General features: G+C 47.3%; 6 protein-coding genes across 6 annotated transcripts; 1 reads left to right on the forward strand and 5 right to left on the reverse strand.

Moving 5' to 3' along the window:
• Positions 1 to 404: 404 nt before the first annotated feature.
• Positions 405 to 1,170, reverse strand: N7478_003362 (uncharacterized protein; the record flags this gene model as incomplete). The annotated part of the gene is made up of 2 exons (XM_056919576.1): positions 405 to 835; positions 1,080 to 1,170. 2 exons carry the CDS (start codon positions 1,168 to 1,170, stop codon positions 405 to 407), a joined length of 522 nt encoding a protein of 173 aa, XP_056782734.1.
• A 1,045-nt stretch (positions 1,171 to 2,215) lies between these two features.
• On the reverse strand, positions 2,216 to 4,507 carry N7478_003363 (serine/threonine-protein kinase; the record flags this gene model as incomplete). Its single annotated transcript, XM_056919577.1, has 4 exons — positions 2,216 to 3,392; positions 3,449 to 3,693; positions 3,827 to 3,874; positions 4,076 to 4,507. 4 exons carry the CDS (start codon positions 4,505 to 4,507, stop codon positions 2,216 to 2,218), a joined length of 1,902 nt encoding a protein of 633 aa, XP_056782735.1.
• A 2,233-nt stretch (positions 4,508 to 6,740) lies between these two features.
• Positions 6,741 to 9,386, forward strand: N7478_003364 (uncharacterized protein; the record flags this gene model as incomplete). The annotated part of the gene is made up of 1 exon (XM_056919578.1): positions 6,741 to 9,386. One exon carries the CDS (start codon positions 6,741 to 6,743, stop codon positions 9,384 to 9,386), a length of 2,646 nt encoding a protein of 881 aa, XP_056782736.1.
• Positions 9,387 to 9,852: 466 nt separating this feature from the next.
• Positions 9,853 to 10,438, reverse strand: N7478_003365 (uncharacterized protein; the record flags this gene model as incomplete). The annotated part of the gene is made up of 2 exons (XM_056919579.1): positions 9,853 to 9,873; positions 9,965 to 10,438. 2 exons carry the CDS (start codon positions 10,436 to 10,438, stop codon positions 9,853 to 9,855), a joined length of 495 nt encoding a protein of 164 aa, XP_056782737.1.
• A 268-nt stretch (positions 10,439 to 10,706) lies between these two features.
• Positions 10,707 to 13,119, reverse strand: N7478_003366 (cytochrome P450; the record flags this gene model as incomplete). Its single annotated transcript, XM_056919580.1, has 8 exons — positions 10,707 to 10,887; positions 11,091 to 11,283; positions 11,482 to 11,656; positions 11,722 to 11,838; positions 11,935 to 12,112; positions 12,198 to 12,375; positions 12,445 to 12,862; positions 12,982 to 13,119. The coding sequence occupies 8 exons, from the start codon at positions 13,117 to 13,119 to the stop codon at positions 10,707 to 10,709; spliced, it is 1,578 nt and encodes a 525-aa protein (XP_056782738.1).
• Positions 13,120 to 13,919: 800 nt separating this feature from the next.
• On the reverse strand, positions 13,920 to 16,448 carry N7478_003367 (putative C6 transcription factor (Leu3); the record flags this gene model as incomplete). Its single annotated transcript, XM_056919581.1, has 6 exons — positions 13,920 to 14,233; positions 14,301 to 14,825; positions 14,883 to 15,151; positions 15,211 to 15,648; positions 15,708 to 16,159; positions 16,260 to 16,448. The coding sequence occupies 6 exons, from the start codon at positions 16,446 to 16,448 to the stop codon at positions 13,920 to 13,922; spliced, it is 2,187 nt and encodes a 728-aa protein (XP_056782739.1).
• Between the last annotated feature and the right edge of the window lie 670 nt (positions 16,449 to 17,118).

The following is a 17,118-nucleotide window of genomic DNA, read 5'->3' on the forward strand; positions in this document are numbered from 1 at the left end:
CCAGGGGCGGAATGAAAGGCCGGAATAAAAGTACTGACATAAGGTAAGCTGGTGCACAGCATTGCCTAATGTGACCGAACAGTACAACTATCCATACTGCAGAACGAGATTTTTGGTGCGGGGGGACAAGGAATATCGGAATAATTCCGTGTCCCACGAATTTGAATTCATATCGAATACTTGTATATAACCCACTTATCTCAAAGGTTAGGATCGAAATCTTGGTTCGGATTTTTAAATAAAGATACATAGGGTATTCGCAAGCTGATATCGTTGTGGGACTTGTTAAGACATAGCTGATAGCTGAAATACATTCTAGATTGTACGGGCCCTTAGGGGTGGGGTTATATTGGATATGAGTACTAACACGGACATCAAAGCCTAAGCCATGATAGCATCCAAAATCACCGACCATTGACTGAAATTCGCTGCACATGATCTAGCAACGGCGTGCTCTCATCCATATCAATACCAAATCTTGTCAGTGTTCTGACTTTTTCTTCAGCCGAACAACTATGTGTCGTAGAGTGAGTAGTTGCTGTCAAATGACTTTCAGCCCTCGAACCACTTTCATCCCGAGTCTTACTATCGTTGAGATTAGAAGATTCAGAAGCACTCGAGACTGGACCGGCGCTATTAGGTCGACTGGTCATGATATCAGGTCCAAATTTCCACCATTCCATCGAGAATGAGCTCTCAAACCGTCCCTTCTCCTTTAACTCTTTATCAATACAGCATTCTGTGTCTTTCATGGTTTTCAGGAATTGTGATCCCACAACCAGACCAGCAATCGACGAGATACTACATGGACTCTTGGGCAGAACCTCTTTTGTCCCTATCATTTATCAGAAGAGCGCTTGATATTTCTGAAATTGAAACCTCCGAGTCATACCTGCAGTCGGTCCATATGTCTATAGATGATAGTACCGATCACCATCTATCTGTCTTGATTCCATGGCTGTGACCTTCATGCCGAGTGACAACATAAAGGGCAATGAGTGCACCCAACATTGACAGAGAACTAAGCAGGAATATAATCATAGTCGAGCGATGGAGAAAAAATGGTACCCATAGATTACGAAGGCTGCCATGGTTATCATCTGGGTCGGTCTTCGCATCACAAGCGTAGTTGCCAGCTCGTTGGCTGCCGACACCCTCTTCCGTCAACATACTGAAGATGGGACATAGATCAGATCTAGAAAGTGACGTTCAAAAGAACGGAAGGTATTGAAATCACAGGAGAGGAGGATCTCAGGATTTTGGTTAGCAGTCGATGCAACCAGGTCTTGAGAAAGGTAGGCGAGCTTAAAGGGAATGGCTGTTGAACAGGTGTCAAGCACCAGGACCGGTTGATATTGACTATGCAACGGTGTTAGGTAGGTGAGTGCGATGCCTAGGTGGTGCTGGAGGCGGGCGGCGAAGCGCCGACTCGCCCTCTAAAGTTGCGAACCGGCCTCACCATAGTACACCCGCTACCTTAAAGCAATTTGGATTATTGCAAATCTACGATGGCAGCATCTTGATCGAATTGATCCAATGAGATTTGTTCAGCCTATTAACATACAAAAAATACTTGTCTAAAAAACCGTTGGAGACAAGCGTTATTCAAATCAGATTACCAAGTCCACAAGATATGGACTTGGCCAGAAAACGAAGTGATTGCATTTGGCTGTCCCTCAAGCCAGAGCAGAAGCAAGATAAGAGAAAAGAATAAGTAAGTCCTTAAAATGTAAAATCCCTAAGATGACACATAAAACAACCAACTCCAGGCCAGGTCGAAAAAAGCAAAAAAAATCGCAAATGAAAATCAGTAACCATGTTCACCGGTGAAAACCCCATTCCCTCGCCTATCCAAGATACCAGAACCAGTCAAATAAAGTATGTATGCTCTTCTTCGCTGGAATATCCGCATGACATGCATAGACAAGTGAGGAATAAAAAGAATATTAGAGAAAATGGAAGACGCGAATGAAAGAGAAACGAAGATGTAAGGAGGGAAAGTAATCAGAGGTTATTTATCGGCACATATGAATGGAGAGGAAGGAGAGAGTCGTTTGTATATGGGAGAGGTGGAAGAAAATCATAACGAGAGAGATCGTGAAACATATCGCTCATTAAGGAAGATCGGTAGGACCATAAGTCAAAGGATCGAGGGGGCATAATTTCTTTTCGTTTTCGAAATATGCTGACAATAAGTAGAGGCAGGTTTTCATGTTTAGGCGACTGGTTGTCCTTGATTCCGTCGGGTGCGTTTTTCCAACAGTGTGGCACCGTCCAAAGTGAGCTCGAATGGTTGCTGAGCTCTACGTCCGATAGAGCTCTTAGCTGCAGCTGCAACTTTAGCGTCGTGTTGACCGTAGCCTTGCTGTTGACGAGGTTGTCGATGGGCTTGCCGGGCCTGGGCGGCACTACTTTGTGTACCAAGATTTGTGGATCGGAGTTTGGCTTCCATGCCAGCCATTTCCCCCGGCTGACCAGTAGCTTTAACAACCTTGGCCGGTGGTTGTCCGGTAGCATCGGTGGCCTCTTTATAGTCGAGGTCGTCATCATAATCTTCATTAAGAGAACCAAGAGCGGTCTGAAAACCAGCGGTAGGGTTACTGCGGGCTGCCTGTCGTTGATGCCGGCGACGTTTGCCTTCCTCCTCTTGTCGGTGAACAGCATAACCAACATCAAAGACCTCACGTAAGTTGAATGCAGCTGGTGAGCGGAAATCCATGCGACGATCTGAGCCGGTGGCGGAGGGAATATCCAGAAGTCGGGAACTGGCAGGTTGGTATGGAGCTTGGTCGGCGCCCATCGGGTCGAGATGGTCTCCGCTTTGGCGGACTGGACCCATTGGAGTTGCCAGAGGAGGAGCATCGGCGGCAGCAGAGGTCTCTTCATCCGTTCCGCGGATCCAAGGATGAGCGAGGAACTCGGTGATTGTGTATCGTTTCTCGGGATCGACAGTCAACAAATGCGAAATTAAGTCTTGAGCGGATTTTGAAATATCATCCCACCACGGCGACAGGAATGTATATTGACCTCTCGCCACTTTTTCTGTGAGAACCTGGATACTCTCATCGTAGAAAGGGGGGAAACCGCATAGAAGGGTGTAGAGCACACAGCCCATGGCCCACATATCCACACTCTTCGAATATCGCTCGTCCTTGACGATCTCCGGCGCAGTATATCCAACAGTTCCGCAGGGAGTCATGGTTTGGCTGTCCCAAATGACTTTTGATAGACCAAAGTCGGCGATCTTGATTAGGCCGATGCCACCGGAGCCATGCCCGGGCGTAAACTCTCCCTCGTCTTCCTTTTCCTCGTCGCCTGGCTGTTGAGATTTCGGGTTTTTGCTAGGGACAAATGGGGTGGGGTAGAACAATAGGTTCTCTGGTTTGATATCGCTATATAATTTTCGTTAGTCTATCAATATATGGCACCGGGAGCTTCACAAACGAACCGATGCACGACACCAGATGTCTCATGGAGGTATTCGATAGCCTTTGCAACTTGTAAAATAACATGACGGCTCAGATTTTCGCTAAAATAGGTCAATCGCACGATCTGGTGAAAGAGTTCGCCACCAGGGCAGAGCTCCAGGATGATATAGTAGTATTGGCGGGATTCAGAGAAATCAATCAATTTGACGATATTCGGGTGATCGAGGTTTCGCATGATTTGAACTTCCTTGAGAATGTTTGCGCGCTAGAAAAAGAGACAGAAGTTAGCAACAGAAACGTAGTGAAGATGCGACGTTAGGAAAGAGCGCGGCAGTGTAACAAGTCAACATTGTCGTGGGAGTGGAAGTCATGGTCTTAGGAGAATCCGATCTGCGCACCTCTGCAGCCTTGGGGACCTTTTTGACGCTTGGATGAAGAGGATCGGACTACAGAGAAGACATTGGCAAAGTTCCTGTGGGAACCATCTCTCCTCTTTCCCCCGTGGAGTCAAGATCGCAGTTCACCATCAGACAGCCAAAACTGAGAGAAATAGCAGAACTGAAATTTGTTGACACATGCGAGAAAAGTAAAAATAACGGGGAAAAGAGTAGATAAGAAAGGAAATCAAGACCACCAGGCCAGCCTACCTGATTGCTGTTCATTTCAAATTTCCGCACGACCTTAATTGCGACTTCTCCAAATTCTGTTGTGGAATCCTTGGCTCGATAGACATTGCTGAAAGCGCCATCGCCCATCTTCTCGATCAAGATCCATCGATCCAGCCCTGGATATTTAGGCATCTTGGATCGGCTCATGTTCTCCTCTTGTACCAATCTTTCAATGTCCATTGAGCGATCACGGCGCACTTCAGCTTCTGATTTATGCTGCACCGCGGCAGGACCATTTCCTCGTAATTCGGGGTCGAAGGAGCCAAGTGCAGGGGCGAATTGACCCTGGGGGTGTGGTTGCTGTTCGGCGTGGATGGTGGATACGTCGGTGGTTGGTTCGGAATGAGGGGTCACGAGGCGAGCTTGTTTCCCATGCCGGATAAAGTTCTTGATGTTTTGGATGGTGCTCATGACAGGCAAGTGATTAGGAAGTGACAAGGGCCTTTTTAATAATGACAAAAGGGGCGGGGGGGGGGGGGGGGGAGTAAGAAACGTCACGGCCGAATGCGCCCGAGGGAGGGGTTGGGGGTTGTAATGTGGAGGGGGGAAGTTTAAGCAGTAAGAAAATAGATGATAACACACTCCCTAAGAGAAGGATAGAGAGGTCTGGGTCACGGGAAAAGGGAACAAAACGAAGAAATTGAGAAACTGAAAAAAATCGAGGTTGAATTTCTCTGGAGAAAAAGGAGAAAAGGAAAAGAAAAAAAAAGCCTATGACGACGATGCCTGATGATCATCGGGGCGATGTCATCTTGGTTTGTTACCAAGCACAATCAAAGGTCATGGCCAACTTTCCCATCTTCGGTTCAAAACGTCATGTTTCCCGCCACTGATCCACTAATGTAGATTAAATGTAAATGAATGAACTTTTATTTCCTTCGCATCATACGGATGGCCTGGATTAATCTTTCTAGGATTGTGGCATTTTTTGTTTGCGGAGAGAACTGTACAAGTACCCCGCCGACACCTGAATGCCTGAGATCAGTCAACCACCTCTTACAGTACTGACCTAGGTGCCTAGGTATACTATCCGGTTATTCTCTTGTTACCTATGACTCAAGAAACCATGGGTTTGGTTACTATATGTGATCTCATTTCTTAGATCATATTTTATCTCAGTCAGATGACGAATTATCCCACAACTTGTCAGGTTGCCAAGGAGGGAGTACGGAGTACGCCTACAAACTACTGTACATTTTGCCATCTCCATCACAACCTGCTATAGAACAGGTCTGCAGCACGAACTAGTCCAGGATGCAATCTGAAGTTGTACCAAAGCTTTCTCCCCCCATGTCCACAATTTCCTATCAATTCCCAGAATTCCAGAAGACCGGCCGCTAATCAAGGTTCCAACCTTCTTGGTGGAGTTTTGATATCGTCATCCGGTCATTCTCGCCACATGCCCACACCCCGAATGCGGATTCTATGAACGGGATCTCTTTTGATCGTTTGGAAATTAAATAAACAATCAAAAGCTACCTCAATGCTCGTCATTGGTTCTCATGTGAACCTGATACTGAGCTGGAATGTGTGTGTGGCTTGCCTTTGCCAAGGGTCAAACATGCGACAAACATGCGACATGCAAGGAGACCTGAAACGGGTGTCTGTGTCTAATAGGCAACAGACTAAGAATGAGCCACAGAGCCATGCAGAGTATACAGCTAGAGAACAAAAATAAAAGTTTGATCCAGGAACGTCCGTTGTTTCTCCACATGCACCTCAGTCAAAGGTACATGAGTCGTTTAATTAGTGGTATCTATGTCCACTGATCATCGGCAAGGCTCTGTACGGAGTAGACTGGGGTAGGCTTAGGGTATACTCATGACTCCTTTCCCCAGTGCCCAGGTGGATCATATTTCAGTACGAGCCAACATTGATGTGATACATAGAATATCTTCTACCTAACCATTCATATTGTTGATCTCAACTCGCTATCTCAACTCGGTAAGAAGTACACACAACGGTACCTACCGACTACTGTACGTATTGTAGGTCCATGCAGTCACAATCCAATCACATCCGAACATCTCACCAAGCATATTCCAGATGTCGGTTCCTTTTGATTAAGGACGTTTGACCTTTTTCTGTAAAACTCAAATAAAGTCAACACTATGATTCTGTGACTGCGAATCCACTTAAACTATACTTAGCACGTAGACGTGGTCTCCAGCGAACAACTCGCTTCCACGCTCCTTCCTTCTCGCCCTCGGTTGTGCTGTCTAAGTCGCTCCTTCCCTTCCAGCCCCCTCTCATCCACCCTTACCGGTGTCCAGGCACACTTAGCGTCTCTGCGTCTGCATATTTTGCATCTTCGTATCTCTCTGCATACATCGCGAATATTTTCCTATCGTCACCTCGAGCCGTGATACACTTCCCTTGCAGTCTATTATCTGCGTCAAGCCAGTTGACGGGTCCTTGATCGCCCTTCCCGCGATGCGACCCATCCATCCCTCGACTGACGCTTGAAATTCAACGGGACCCGTCTTTGACATCTCATATTTTGAAACTTATGGGTCATGTCTGGCCCCCTTTTACGACTTTCATGATCCTATCATCACTCTCCTTTCTTTCTTTCTTTCTCTCTCCTACAGCGATTTAACGTTTTCTTCATTTCCCCCTTCCTTCTTGTGACGGGAGCTTCGATATGCCTGGCGTGGAGGTGATGAACAACACTTCGGTGGATTCGCCTGAGCGACCGTCTCGGAAGTCCCACAAGTCACTCCCGCGGAGGGGTATCGTCACCCCCATTGATGTTGTCCAACCCGTTTCACCAGACAAAAATGCGACACTTACCGCGCCGGCTCCTCCGTTAACTCCGCCCGGTGCGATTCATGATGAGACCACGGAGGACGAACTTACTCCCCGAAGGACCGACTCACGCCCCGAGGCTCAAACCACGGGAATGTTGACACCGCGCCGGCCCTCTAAACCACCTACACCTGATGTCACACCCCCACGAACGAACTCGATCAAGCGACCGCCACTCAATCATGTCCACCATTCATCTTCATCGCGAGCAGAGTCCTTTCAGACCGCCTTCGAAAGTATCTCGGATGCTGATACTGATACGCCTGTTCGCACGACCTTGAATTTGCCACAGACGATGAGCCGACCGAGGTTACCTTCTTCCTGGCAACGAAGTGTGTCTAACGGAAACCCTGCGAAGCTTAGTTACGCCAAAGATACTCCTCCATCTGCTTCCCAGCAGCACAGTGAGACAGCATCTGAAACAGGATTTGAATCATGCAATGGAGAATGGGCGACCAATCAGGGCGAGGCATCACCAACACCTGCGACTGGAAAGAAACATCCAAAGACCCGAGATCAAATGAACGCTTCTCCAGATTCGGAAAAGGACACGCTGGACGTGCTACACCTAGATGCTTCTTTGATCCGTGAAAAAAGCCTACGGGATAGGGTTCACAAAACTAACGACTTAACTGAAACTCCCTCTATGGAGCGCTTTCGAGATGAAATTGGATGGCCATCCTATGATACTTCTTCACAGGCGGGCGATGCAGAATCACATCGCTTATCAGGCTTATCTACAACCTCTACCGTCGAAGCGATGATTATCGATTCTCCAAAGAGGGGCCAGCGGTTGTTGCGACATTCAGAAAAACGTAGCTCTCTTCGTTCTACTAGCTCCCCTATCACGAGATCTGAACGCACCTCGACTACATCAAACGTGGACTCGCAGCACCGCCTAGTGCACAAGGCCGCTCGTATCTCAGAACAGGATCGCCGAAGTATTTCATCGGGCATCTCTTTCTCCGACAAGACTGTCAGCAGCGCGCCTCGTACTTCAGTCGATATAATTCCAGTGGTAGTCGTGCCAGAGAGACGATCATCCCTCAAGTCAGGACCCAATAGTCAAGTTTCCTCGAAACATGGGTCTCAGCGTTCCAGTCGACGACCACCAGTATCATCCCAGGGCTCAAGCTCGGTGAATGTACCACGCCAAAAGAAACGGACCATGTCTGATTCGGCATCGGCACGATCTGCAGATCTAGATTCGAGAGGCCGGCCATTTGGTCGACCGGTGATTCCACCACGCAGCTCCTCGCTTTCTGCGCCGACAAGTCGAAAAACTTCTCGCGCTACATCCCTTACGTCAGAAAGCTTGCGCAGTCACACCCTGGCCATGGACTTGGAGGTTCAAAAGCGTCGAGAGCATCAGCCAGTGTCACCGCCTCGTAACAACATCTTGGGTAACAATGGGCCCGGGCAGGGTCCGGCTCGTATAGAGCCTTCCAAGGTACCACCGCCAATCTTAATGAACAACAATGATGACATGTCAACTTTACGACCACCCTCTTTGCCTTTCACACAATGGTCGATTCCTTCGTCTTCCCCAGGACCTATAGAAATTCGAGAGGCCACTGCTGTTAGCCTTTTCGCACACAATAACCGGTCCCTGCTTTTGGTTGACCCACGGATGCCACCAGCACCAGAAACCCACACACTCCAGGCGTTTTATCAAATGAGCAGGGGCATTTCCAATCCACAGACTCCGGATAATCGCATCCACCCCGCCATGCTTGCGGTGGAGTCTCCGTTAAAGAATCCCCGCCCGCCACCGAAGCCTCCTGTTTCCAAACCACTGCCGCCCCTCCCTACTCATGTACAGCGAGAAAATAGTAATGGCCTTGAGGAGAGCGGTGAATTAAGCCGTCGGCAAGAATCAGCTCGTCGTACCTGGGCTAGCCGCCCTCGGTCAAATTCTTTCAATGCTCTCCTCCGCTCTCTTTCTGTTAAATCAGCAAAGAATCGCAAGGCGGGAATGGATGTTGACAGTCAACTCCATCCAATGTGGCGTCCACGTGGGTTCTGGGATGACATTCCTGGAACATCTCCTAAGAAAGGCAACACCGCTCGGCAGAGCCTTACCAATCCCGATGAAGCACATTTGGTCAACAACTCTCTCGGTCTTCCTCAGTCACGCATCATAATCGAAGGTCCACCATCCTTGGCTCGCCGAAGCCCTGAAATGAGACGCCTCTTTAACGGAATGCCTTCTGTCGCCCAGTACAATGCCAGCAATGCTAGCTTGGTGGATCGAGGCATTCTTCGTAGCGGATCGCCCCTGTATCAGAATCGGTACCGAGTACTATCTCGATTGGGGATCCGTCTCAGATCCCTCAACCTGCGCAACATGCGAAACCGCTTTCAACGCCAGCGTCAGAGACGCGTTGAGAGAAAAAGGGCAGCCCGTCGACAGACTCTTAAGCAGAGCATTGGAGGTCCTATTTACGTGGCTTCTAGTGCCACCCATGAGATAACGCACTGATGCCTGTTTCACGCCACCTTACGATACATATTTTGACTGGATTTGATTCAGCTGATGGAAGTAATATTTATGATGACGACCTTTATCCAGACGTCAGGATGATTTGATTTGACTTTTTTTTTACCTGCACGTTGATTTCACTCGAACGACCTTGAATGATTTGCGCCTTTGATTTCACTGAAATTTCCTTCTTCTTTGCATGCACGGGGTTCAAGTTTGCTGATGATCTACGATACTTACGACACACAATGATGACTCAATGACTTATGCAAGTTGTGCCAGCTTTCTCACTGGCCTCAAGATGTATCATAAGCTCTACCCTGCGCTACGTTGGACATGCATTTGATTTGGCCCGGTTTGAACATATCTACTAGGGTTTTTTGTTTGGTGTCACTTAAATCTTTTCATTTTCATATACATTGCGATTTACATTACTGCTCTCTGGGGTATATACATGGCATTTTGATCATGACCATCCATCGATGTTCTATAAAAGCAACCTTGCAGGGGTGATTGAGATGTAGTTCATATTAAGCTCTGGACCCCCTGCCTCTCACTCGTTTCCCCCTCCCACTAACACTCGACCGACCTCGAATAGCCATAGAGCCATACTCTGCTTCCCTTTCTCGTCTTAGCCTGCGCTGATCTGCTGTCTCGGAGCTAGAAGGACCGACAGAGCCATGATCATCTCGTCGATTACCCGTCCCTGTATTATTGGAAGCATTGGCCGTGTCTCGAGCCCGTTTCAACATCGCCTCCCAGGTAGGAGGATCGAGGAAGGGCTGCGGGGCCATCGCAAATGCTACTTCAATAGGCTCCGACTTCAGATATTGTAGTTCATCTCCATCTTGGCCCTCATCTGCATTCTCATCACTATGCAGGGGATAGGAAATGGGTTTCTTCATGCGTGTTTCTGCTGCCACCGCGCTAGAATTCAAAGCCTTGGCGACTGTCTTATTGCATGATGTTTTGCTTTTGTTTATATCTTTCCCTGTCGTGGACGAGAATAGAGGTCGCTTGTGTGGGATGAGAAGAGGGCGTGAAGATGTCATTCTGGGGTTTAGCAGTGTAAGAGGAAGGCTAACATGACGTGTCCGATTGGTACTTTGTAGAGTGGCTGTTATCTTATCGCTTATCGCTTATCAATTTCGCTATGTACTGAAACTGTCTGTCCGCTTTGTCCATTCAACGCTGAGAAAATGCAAAAACAATAGATCGAAATGCAAAATGCGAAATCAAAAATTATGCGAAACCCAAAAAACCATGCCAATGTGTCTAGCTCTGAAATGCAGAGATATTAACAGAAAGAGGAATAATTACCTATTTCTCTGACTCTCTACGTCGCAACCGCAATTTCAGCCCAAAATTTGGCACATAGAACTCCTCGAAAGACAAGGAGCCAGTCAATGGTGCAGTCGCTGAATCAGGCAGAATATCAAATTGCTTGATAAGATGAGCAAAGACCAACTTCATTAGTGCACTCGCCATCCACCGGCCGGGACTACAATGCGAACAAAGACTAGTTAGCTGACAGACATACACGTGTGCGGTTGAAATTAAAAGCAGGGCAAAGATGGGGCTGAAGGATCTCCCCGAAAAATGCAGCTTATTGACCAGAGATAAATCCGAGCCAGATATAGTAGAAAGGATTGGATGGGAATGACTCTGGCTCATGACTTTAAATGCAAATGCAGGGGAACTTACCAGGCATGTACGCCCATTCCGAAGACTAGGTAGTCGGGGCTTAGGTCGACGAGGCTGGTGTCTTGGGATCCAGCTGCGGCTTTCTTTACGAATCGGTACCCATCAAAGATCTCTGGGTCTGTGTATGATTTGCTTGACCGCTGGATCCAGCCGCTCGGGACACCGACGTGCGTTCCGGGCTTTAAGACAATACCTGTGACCCGAGGACATGGTGAGATTCGAATTCAAAGTGGAATGGAATGTGGAGATTATTGGCGACTTGACTTGACGTACCATTTGATAACGCGAGGGGTGTCACGCAGACACGATGAGCAGAAACTATAATGGCAATGTTCTTTTTTAGCTTCACGCTTCAATGATGCTGGTTCAATGTACAGATGCATATACATACCGGCTGCAGGAGGATGCAGGCGTTGGCACTCCTTTAGAAAACTGTCCATTAGCACCATGCGGTTGCAGGCTGCGACGCTGGTGCCCATTTCAGAAAGTATGGTTTCCGCTTCTGCGCGGAGAGCGGAGATGTACTCTGGTCTTCGAGAGAGTTCGGCAAGTGCGCCGTATAGACCCTTAAAAAGAATAAGAATATGAGTTTCTATTTTAATTATAGTAAATCTGGTAATAGATCACTCACATAGGCAGTTGTATAGATGAATGCGAATTGGAGCAGGAGCATTTCTCCAATTACTTCGGAGTAACTCCATCGCTGGCGAACAATGGAGCTTTCGTATAGCCATTTGAAGATCTCAACCTGTATGCATATTTATTCATCAGTATGAAATATTCAATTGACTTCGAAAGTTCTTGTCATGGTTTTGCATAACCTGGGCGAAATAAAAACACTTACCGGCTTTTCCAAAGTATCGGAATTACCCTGCTTACTGTCCACGCTGGAACCTTTGGCGATTTCAATTTTGTATTCGGCTGCCCTTGCATCGAAGTGCTTTAATAATATCTTGCGTGAGGATTTCATGTTCCAGCGTGTGCCTAATGTAGCCAATGTGCTGATGAAGCCCCCAATGTACCTATTTTATCATGTTAGTTTGTATGGAAATGGAAATGAAAAGTGTAATCGACATCCTCCAAGGTTGTTAGTATGGTGTTTCATACTTTTTAAGACAATCTGGAATCAAGAATTGAACGCGAGTAGTCATGATCATCCCTAGGATATGATCCTTGACGGCCTTCAGGTATTCCTCATTCTGAGACAACCGCTCGCCAACCATAGCGAAGCTACCACTGCGCACTACGACTGAATAGGCAAAGTCAAAGCAGTTCACAGTACATTCTATTATGAACTATTAGTACGCACATCTCGTACACGTATTCAAAAATGAGAAGAAAGAAAATCCCTTACCGCCGTCTTCTAAATTCACTTTCTGCAATTGAGAAATAATGGCGTCGTTCATAGAAGGCACATACCGCTCCAACTGCTTGTATACCGTTCCCCGGATAACACCGGGTGTCGTCTTCGCAATAGCAGGCCAGCCACCGCCCTTGGGGAAATAACCAGGCATCACATGGGAGATCTGAAGCAATTGATCGATCCATGGTTCAGGAGAAGCAACCGAACTCCATGAATTCCTTAGTTCTTCAATAAGCTCAGGCTTGCATAGAATGACTTGACCGGGCCGAAACGTCCGAGGGATTTCGAAGAGCCCATCAGAGAACCTGGAGTAGCCTTGTCTAATCAGGTCTGGTCCATTTATCACGAAGCGATAGTGTTGATATAGAATTGATAGTGGACCTTTCCCCGTTACGAACGGGACACCATCCTAACCAAACGAGCAGCATTAGTGATTGATACCAGAGAAAAGACGAAAGCCAGCAAATTTCTTAATTGATCACGCCAGCAGATATGAATTGGATAGAATGGGCAAAATGGGGAACCGACATTAGCCCATTGGCGAGATGTAAACACCAGCGCAAATGCAGTAACCAGAATGAACACCAAGAACGCTACAAGGATCCAAGTGGCCACGAGGCGGGGATCCCAGGATCCACTTGGCACATAGGCCAACCAGGTGTCCATGGCCGCAAAAAGTTGCCGAAAGGAGGAATGGAATCACTAGCGTGGAGCTTTGATGGGTCAAGGATATCGAGGAAGAAATCGGGTAAAAGTGTGACGGCTCATGCACGGATACTTCGAACTGGCGTGAGAGTCAAAGACGATTCGGCCTGAGAGAAATATCAGAGTGGCCAGAGGTCAGTATATGAGCAGACTGGGATTATGCGTGTATGCTCCAGGCCTCTGTTCCTTGTTACAAATGGTCCCGCTAGTTTGGATTAGATTCCACTCCGGCCGAGCTGCCAATCCCAATACGGCGGGAATTTGCGTAGCGGTCAAAAGAAAAACTGGGTGAACGGGGCCACTGTCAGACGAAAGGATTGGTGTTGTCCTTAAGTTTACAACGCACAGAGTAATTGTGTTCATTAGCGCGACCTGCTATAGGGTACCGACCCGGAGGTTCACAGGTGGCAGACGGTTAATGCAGGAAGTAGTTTCCAAGGTTTTCCTTCTATCTCAATGGAGAATAGTCCCTCATATTTGCACACGAAATAGTTAAGTAAATGTCTGTACAATGACTCGTTCATATGATTTTTTTTTAAAAAAAACAAGGAAGAAAATGAGCAAATATGAACTAGGCACAAGGAATATGAATTTAAAAACAGAACAAAACAAAACAAAACTCCCCAGGTATCAGCGAATGGATCCGTGTGGTATAATGGTACAAGCAATCCACAAATACGCCATCGATAAAGAAAAAAGGTTTTGACAAAAAAATAGAAAACGAGATAAAGAAAAGTTTTTGAGGGGGATCAATTTTTGATCTATGCAATTCCCTGGGGTTCCACGCCGCCAATGTTCGAATACGATGAATATGGTAAATCTACCAGCCCGTCAAGGAGCCAGTTCAGAGGATCAAAGACCTCATAATTGGGCTCCATGAAACCACTGGGGAGCCCACCGACCGCACTGCTGGTACCCACGCCAAGGGCGGCTTGTGAAATCATTGGTGCTGGTGCGAGGCTTGGATCACCACCGGAAATGCCAGGTGTGGATGACTGAGTGCGGGGAGGGCCGACGGACGAAGCGGCGGATGAGTCGGCTGTGGAGTCCGGGTTGGTCGGATTTTTGAGGTAGGCTTTTTTTTAAGAAGAAAATCGGTCAGGATGGGATATGAGACTGGGGTGATTTGTTCGTTTACTAACCTTCAATATTTCGTCCCTTTGTCCTTGCGTCCTCTCGCCATCGCCAGACTGAATCAAAGAGGAGGGACATGCTCATACGGCACCGGACTTTAAGTCTCAACGAATCGTCAATGCTCGTATTACTCGTTGTGGACTTTTGAGCTCCCAACCGCCACATTTGAGCAAGCACCTCGGCCAGGCGTTCAGGAAGGTCGTTGTTCGATGCAGACACGCTACGAATCGCCCAAATAGTCCTGTTGAACAAATTTTTCGTATATTCCATGTCGATGTGAGCGGCAAAGAAGCTTTTGCTGAGTTTGAGGAGGGTACAGCCTGCTGCAACCATCATCTGGTAGATATAGTAAGGAGTATAAGAGAGAACAGGGCCCACTTCTGTTTCAAGATTCATGGCAGCCTCAAGAAACGAAGTTGTGGCAACGTATAGCGAAAGAAGACGCTCACGGTAGTCTTTTGCAGCAGGATCGTCAAAGAAGGCTGACAAATGCAGATGAAGGTTGGCTGCGCGAAGAAATAGATCGGTAATGCCTAAGTAGTCATAAGTATTGCGACAATTGGGGAGAATAATTGTTATAGAGCTCTTACAATCATTTCGCGCTTTGAATTGCTCTTCTAGTTCATCAAAATCACGTGAAAGGAAGGAAATCATTGTGTTCCGTTCTTGGTCACTTGTCAGTCCGACGGGATCACGTCTGTTGGTATAAAGAGCTCGGGTAATTCTGTCGCAGAATTTTTCGATCTCCAACCTATGTTTGATATCATCGGGTAATTTGAAGTTCGGGTCTAACGAATCACTGGATGAGAGCGTCCAGTCATAAAGCGTTGATGGAGGTTGACCATAGCCAGTTGAGACTCTAGAGACAAGTTAGAAGAGCGCTCACCAAGCCGCAACGTAATATGATCAAACACGTACCGTTGCCCAACGATGTTACAAATGGCCCATGTTCGGACTTTGTCTTTCAATTCCTCCTCAATAAGTTCCACGCGAAATTTACTGAAGTCCTGGCTGTGGGATGGCCGATGAAGACCAAGCTGCATGGCTACCTGAATCATCATCCCGCAGAGCATAAATGTTGGGTCTGTTGAGGTGCTGCTAGTGGGAAATGGCCAGGAGCACAGCAAGCCGAGCGCTTTCACAACGTGGTAACTTTGGGGTATATCTGCCAAAGTACTCCATACGAGACGTGTGACAGGCCCCGCAAGAGAATTCAACAACCCTGAATCACCCTGATATCTTCTGGCACCGATACTGATAATCATCCAGAATAACAAAGGCGAAGCATTATGGTATTCATCTGGAGATTGCTGTCGGTCCAAAAATGGGAGGAATGGGTTATAGTATGTGAAATATCTATTCAAGAGTTAGATCAATGAACAAGTCACCATTTTCTGAACCACCTGAAGTCTTACATGCTGAAGAGCTCGACCACCTTCTCTGGAACAACCATGACATCTTCAATTCGCCTGAATTGCTGATTTCCATTTCTGAGAAAGGTGTTTCCATCAAATCCAGAGCGTAAATCTAAGAGCGATGCGACGGCCTCCTGGGAGCCCATATATTGATCTGCGGACATGGCTGACGGCGTCTGGGTTTGGTAGACACCGGCAGGGCTGACCTGACTCGACTCTTGCTTCGGCGTTAATTGGCCGGCATGAATAGTCTGTGGCTGGTGCATTGATGAGGTAGGAGTGGTATTGGCAGTCGCAATTTGTTTCCTCAACTCAATTATCTCTCGTTCCATCTCGGCATTGCGACTTCGCTTTCCAACTCGCTTGAAGTTGGATTCGATTTTACAGTCAAGTCCAAGTCGGCGGCATCTTGAACAATCGCTCCAAGGATCTTGAATGACATCACATCGTAGCTATGGCAAAGTTTATCAGATCAGCAAAAATTACTAAAATTCATGACACCGCCTGTGTCACTGCACCAGTGCTGTGGAAAATAACCATAAATAAACACACCTTTTGCTGTCGGCATTCGTTACAAGCCCGCTTCACTGGTTGTCTCCTCTTGTCATCGCGTTCGTTATCCTCCGCATCATCAATACTCCCCGGGGAGCTGTCCATCCCCGAGATGGTCACATTTCGTTTGCGACCCTGCAAACCATCGGAGACAGACATAGAGAGCGGCGCATGATTGACACCCGTCATTACGGGACTTAAAACCACTGGAGCATTATCAGCCCCTACACTTGGGTTGAAAGCTTGGGCCTGTGACCCTCCGTTTGCGCCTAGTCGAGAAGCCAGACTGATGGATGGCCTTGGTGCTGTCGGGAGCAAGGTTCCGGGCGCTTAAAAAAAAGAGCGATCGCCCAGGTAATGTTCTGACAGGCGGCTATATGACTTCAATAAGTAGTAAGCCACATCAATGACCTTATTCACGCTGAATTTGTCACCGGCGACTCCGCACAAGCTGTGAGATGCAGACTTCAATGCGCGGGGACAATTAGATGACTCCACCCGCTTTTTCGGAAGTCGGGAATATTATTCTTCCAGCAACATTCAGGATGATGTAATCACGACATCCCACCAGAAACCAGAAACTTTATCCTTTAATAAGTTTAAGCTTCTTCTTTTTCTCTCTTGGTTTTGCTTGAAAATTACTAGGTAAGTTGGTAGGCAGCATTGATTTCTTCTTAATCATCCGATCTATGGTTCAACCAAGTCCGCGTGGTGATCCGGCTTCTCCTGTGATCGCGTGTTCCATTGCTGTGATCGGCATAAGTGGATAAACCATTTCCTTTCTAGTGCCAGATGACGCATTCTAGAGTGTCTTGGCTGCTTCTCTGGTATGAAGATGGAGGTATTTTTCTTCATACGT

This window comes from Penicillium angulare (assembly GCF_028827245.1).
Source record: "Penicillium angulare strain IBT 27051 chromosome Unknown utg000003l_segment0_segment0, whole genome shotgun sequence".
Classification (NCBI taxonomy): Eukaryota; Fungi; Ascomycota; class Eurotiomycetes; order Eurotiales; family Aspergillaceae; genus Penicillium; species Penicillium angulare.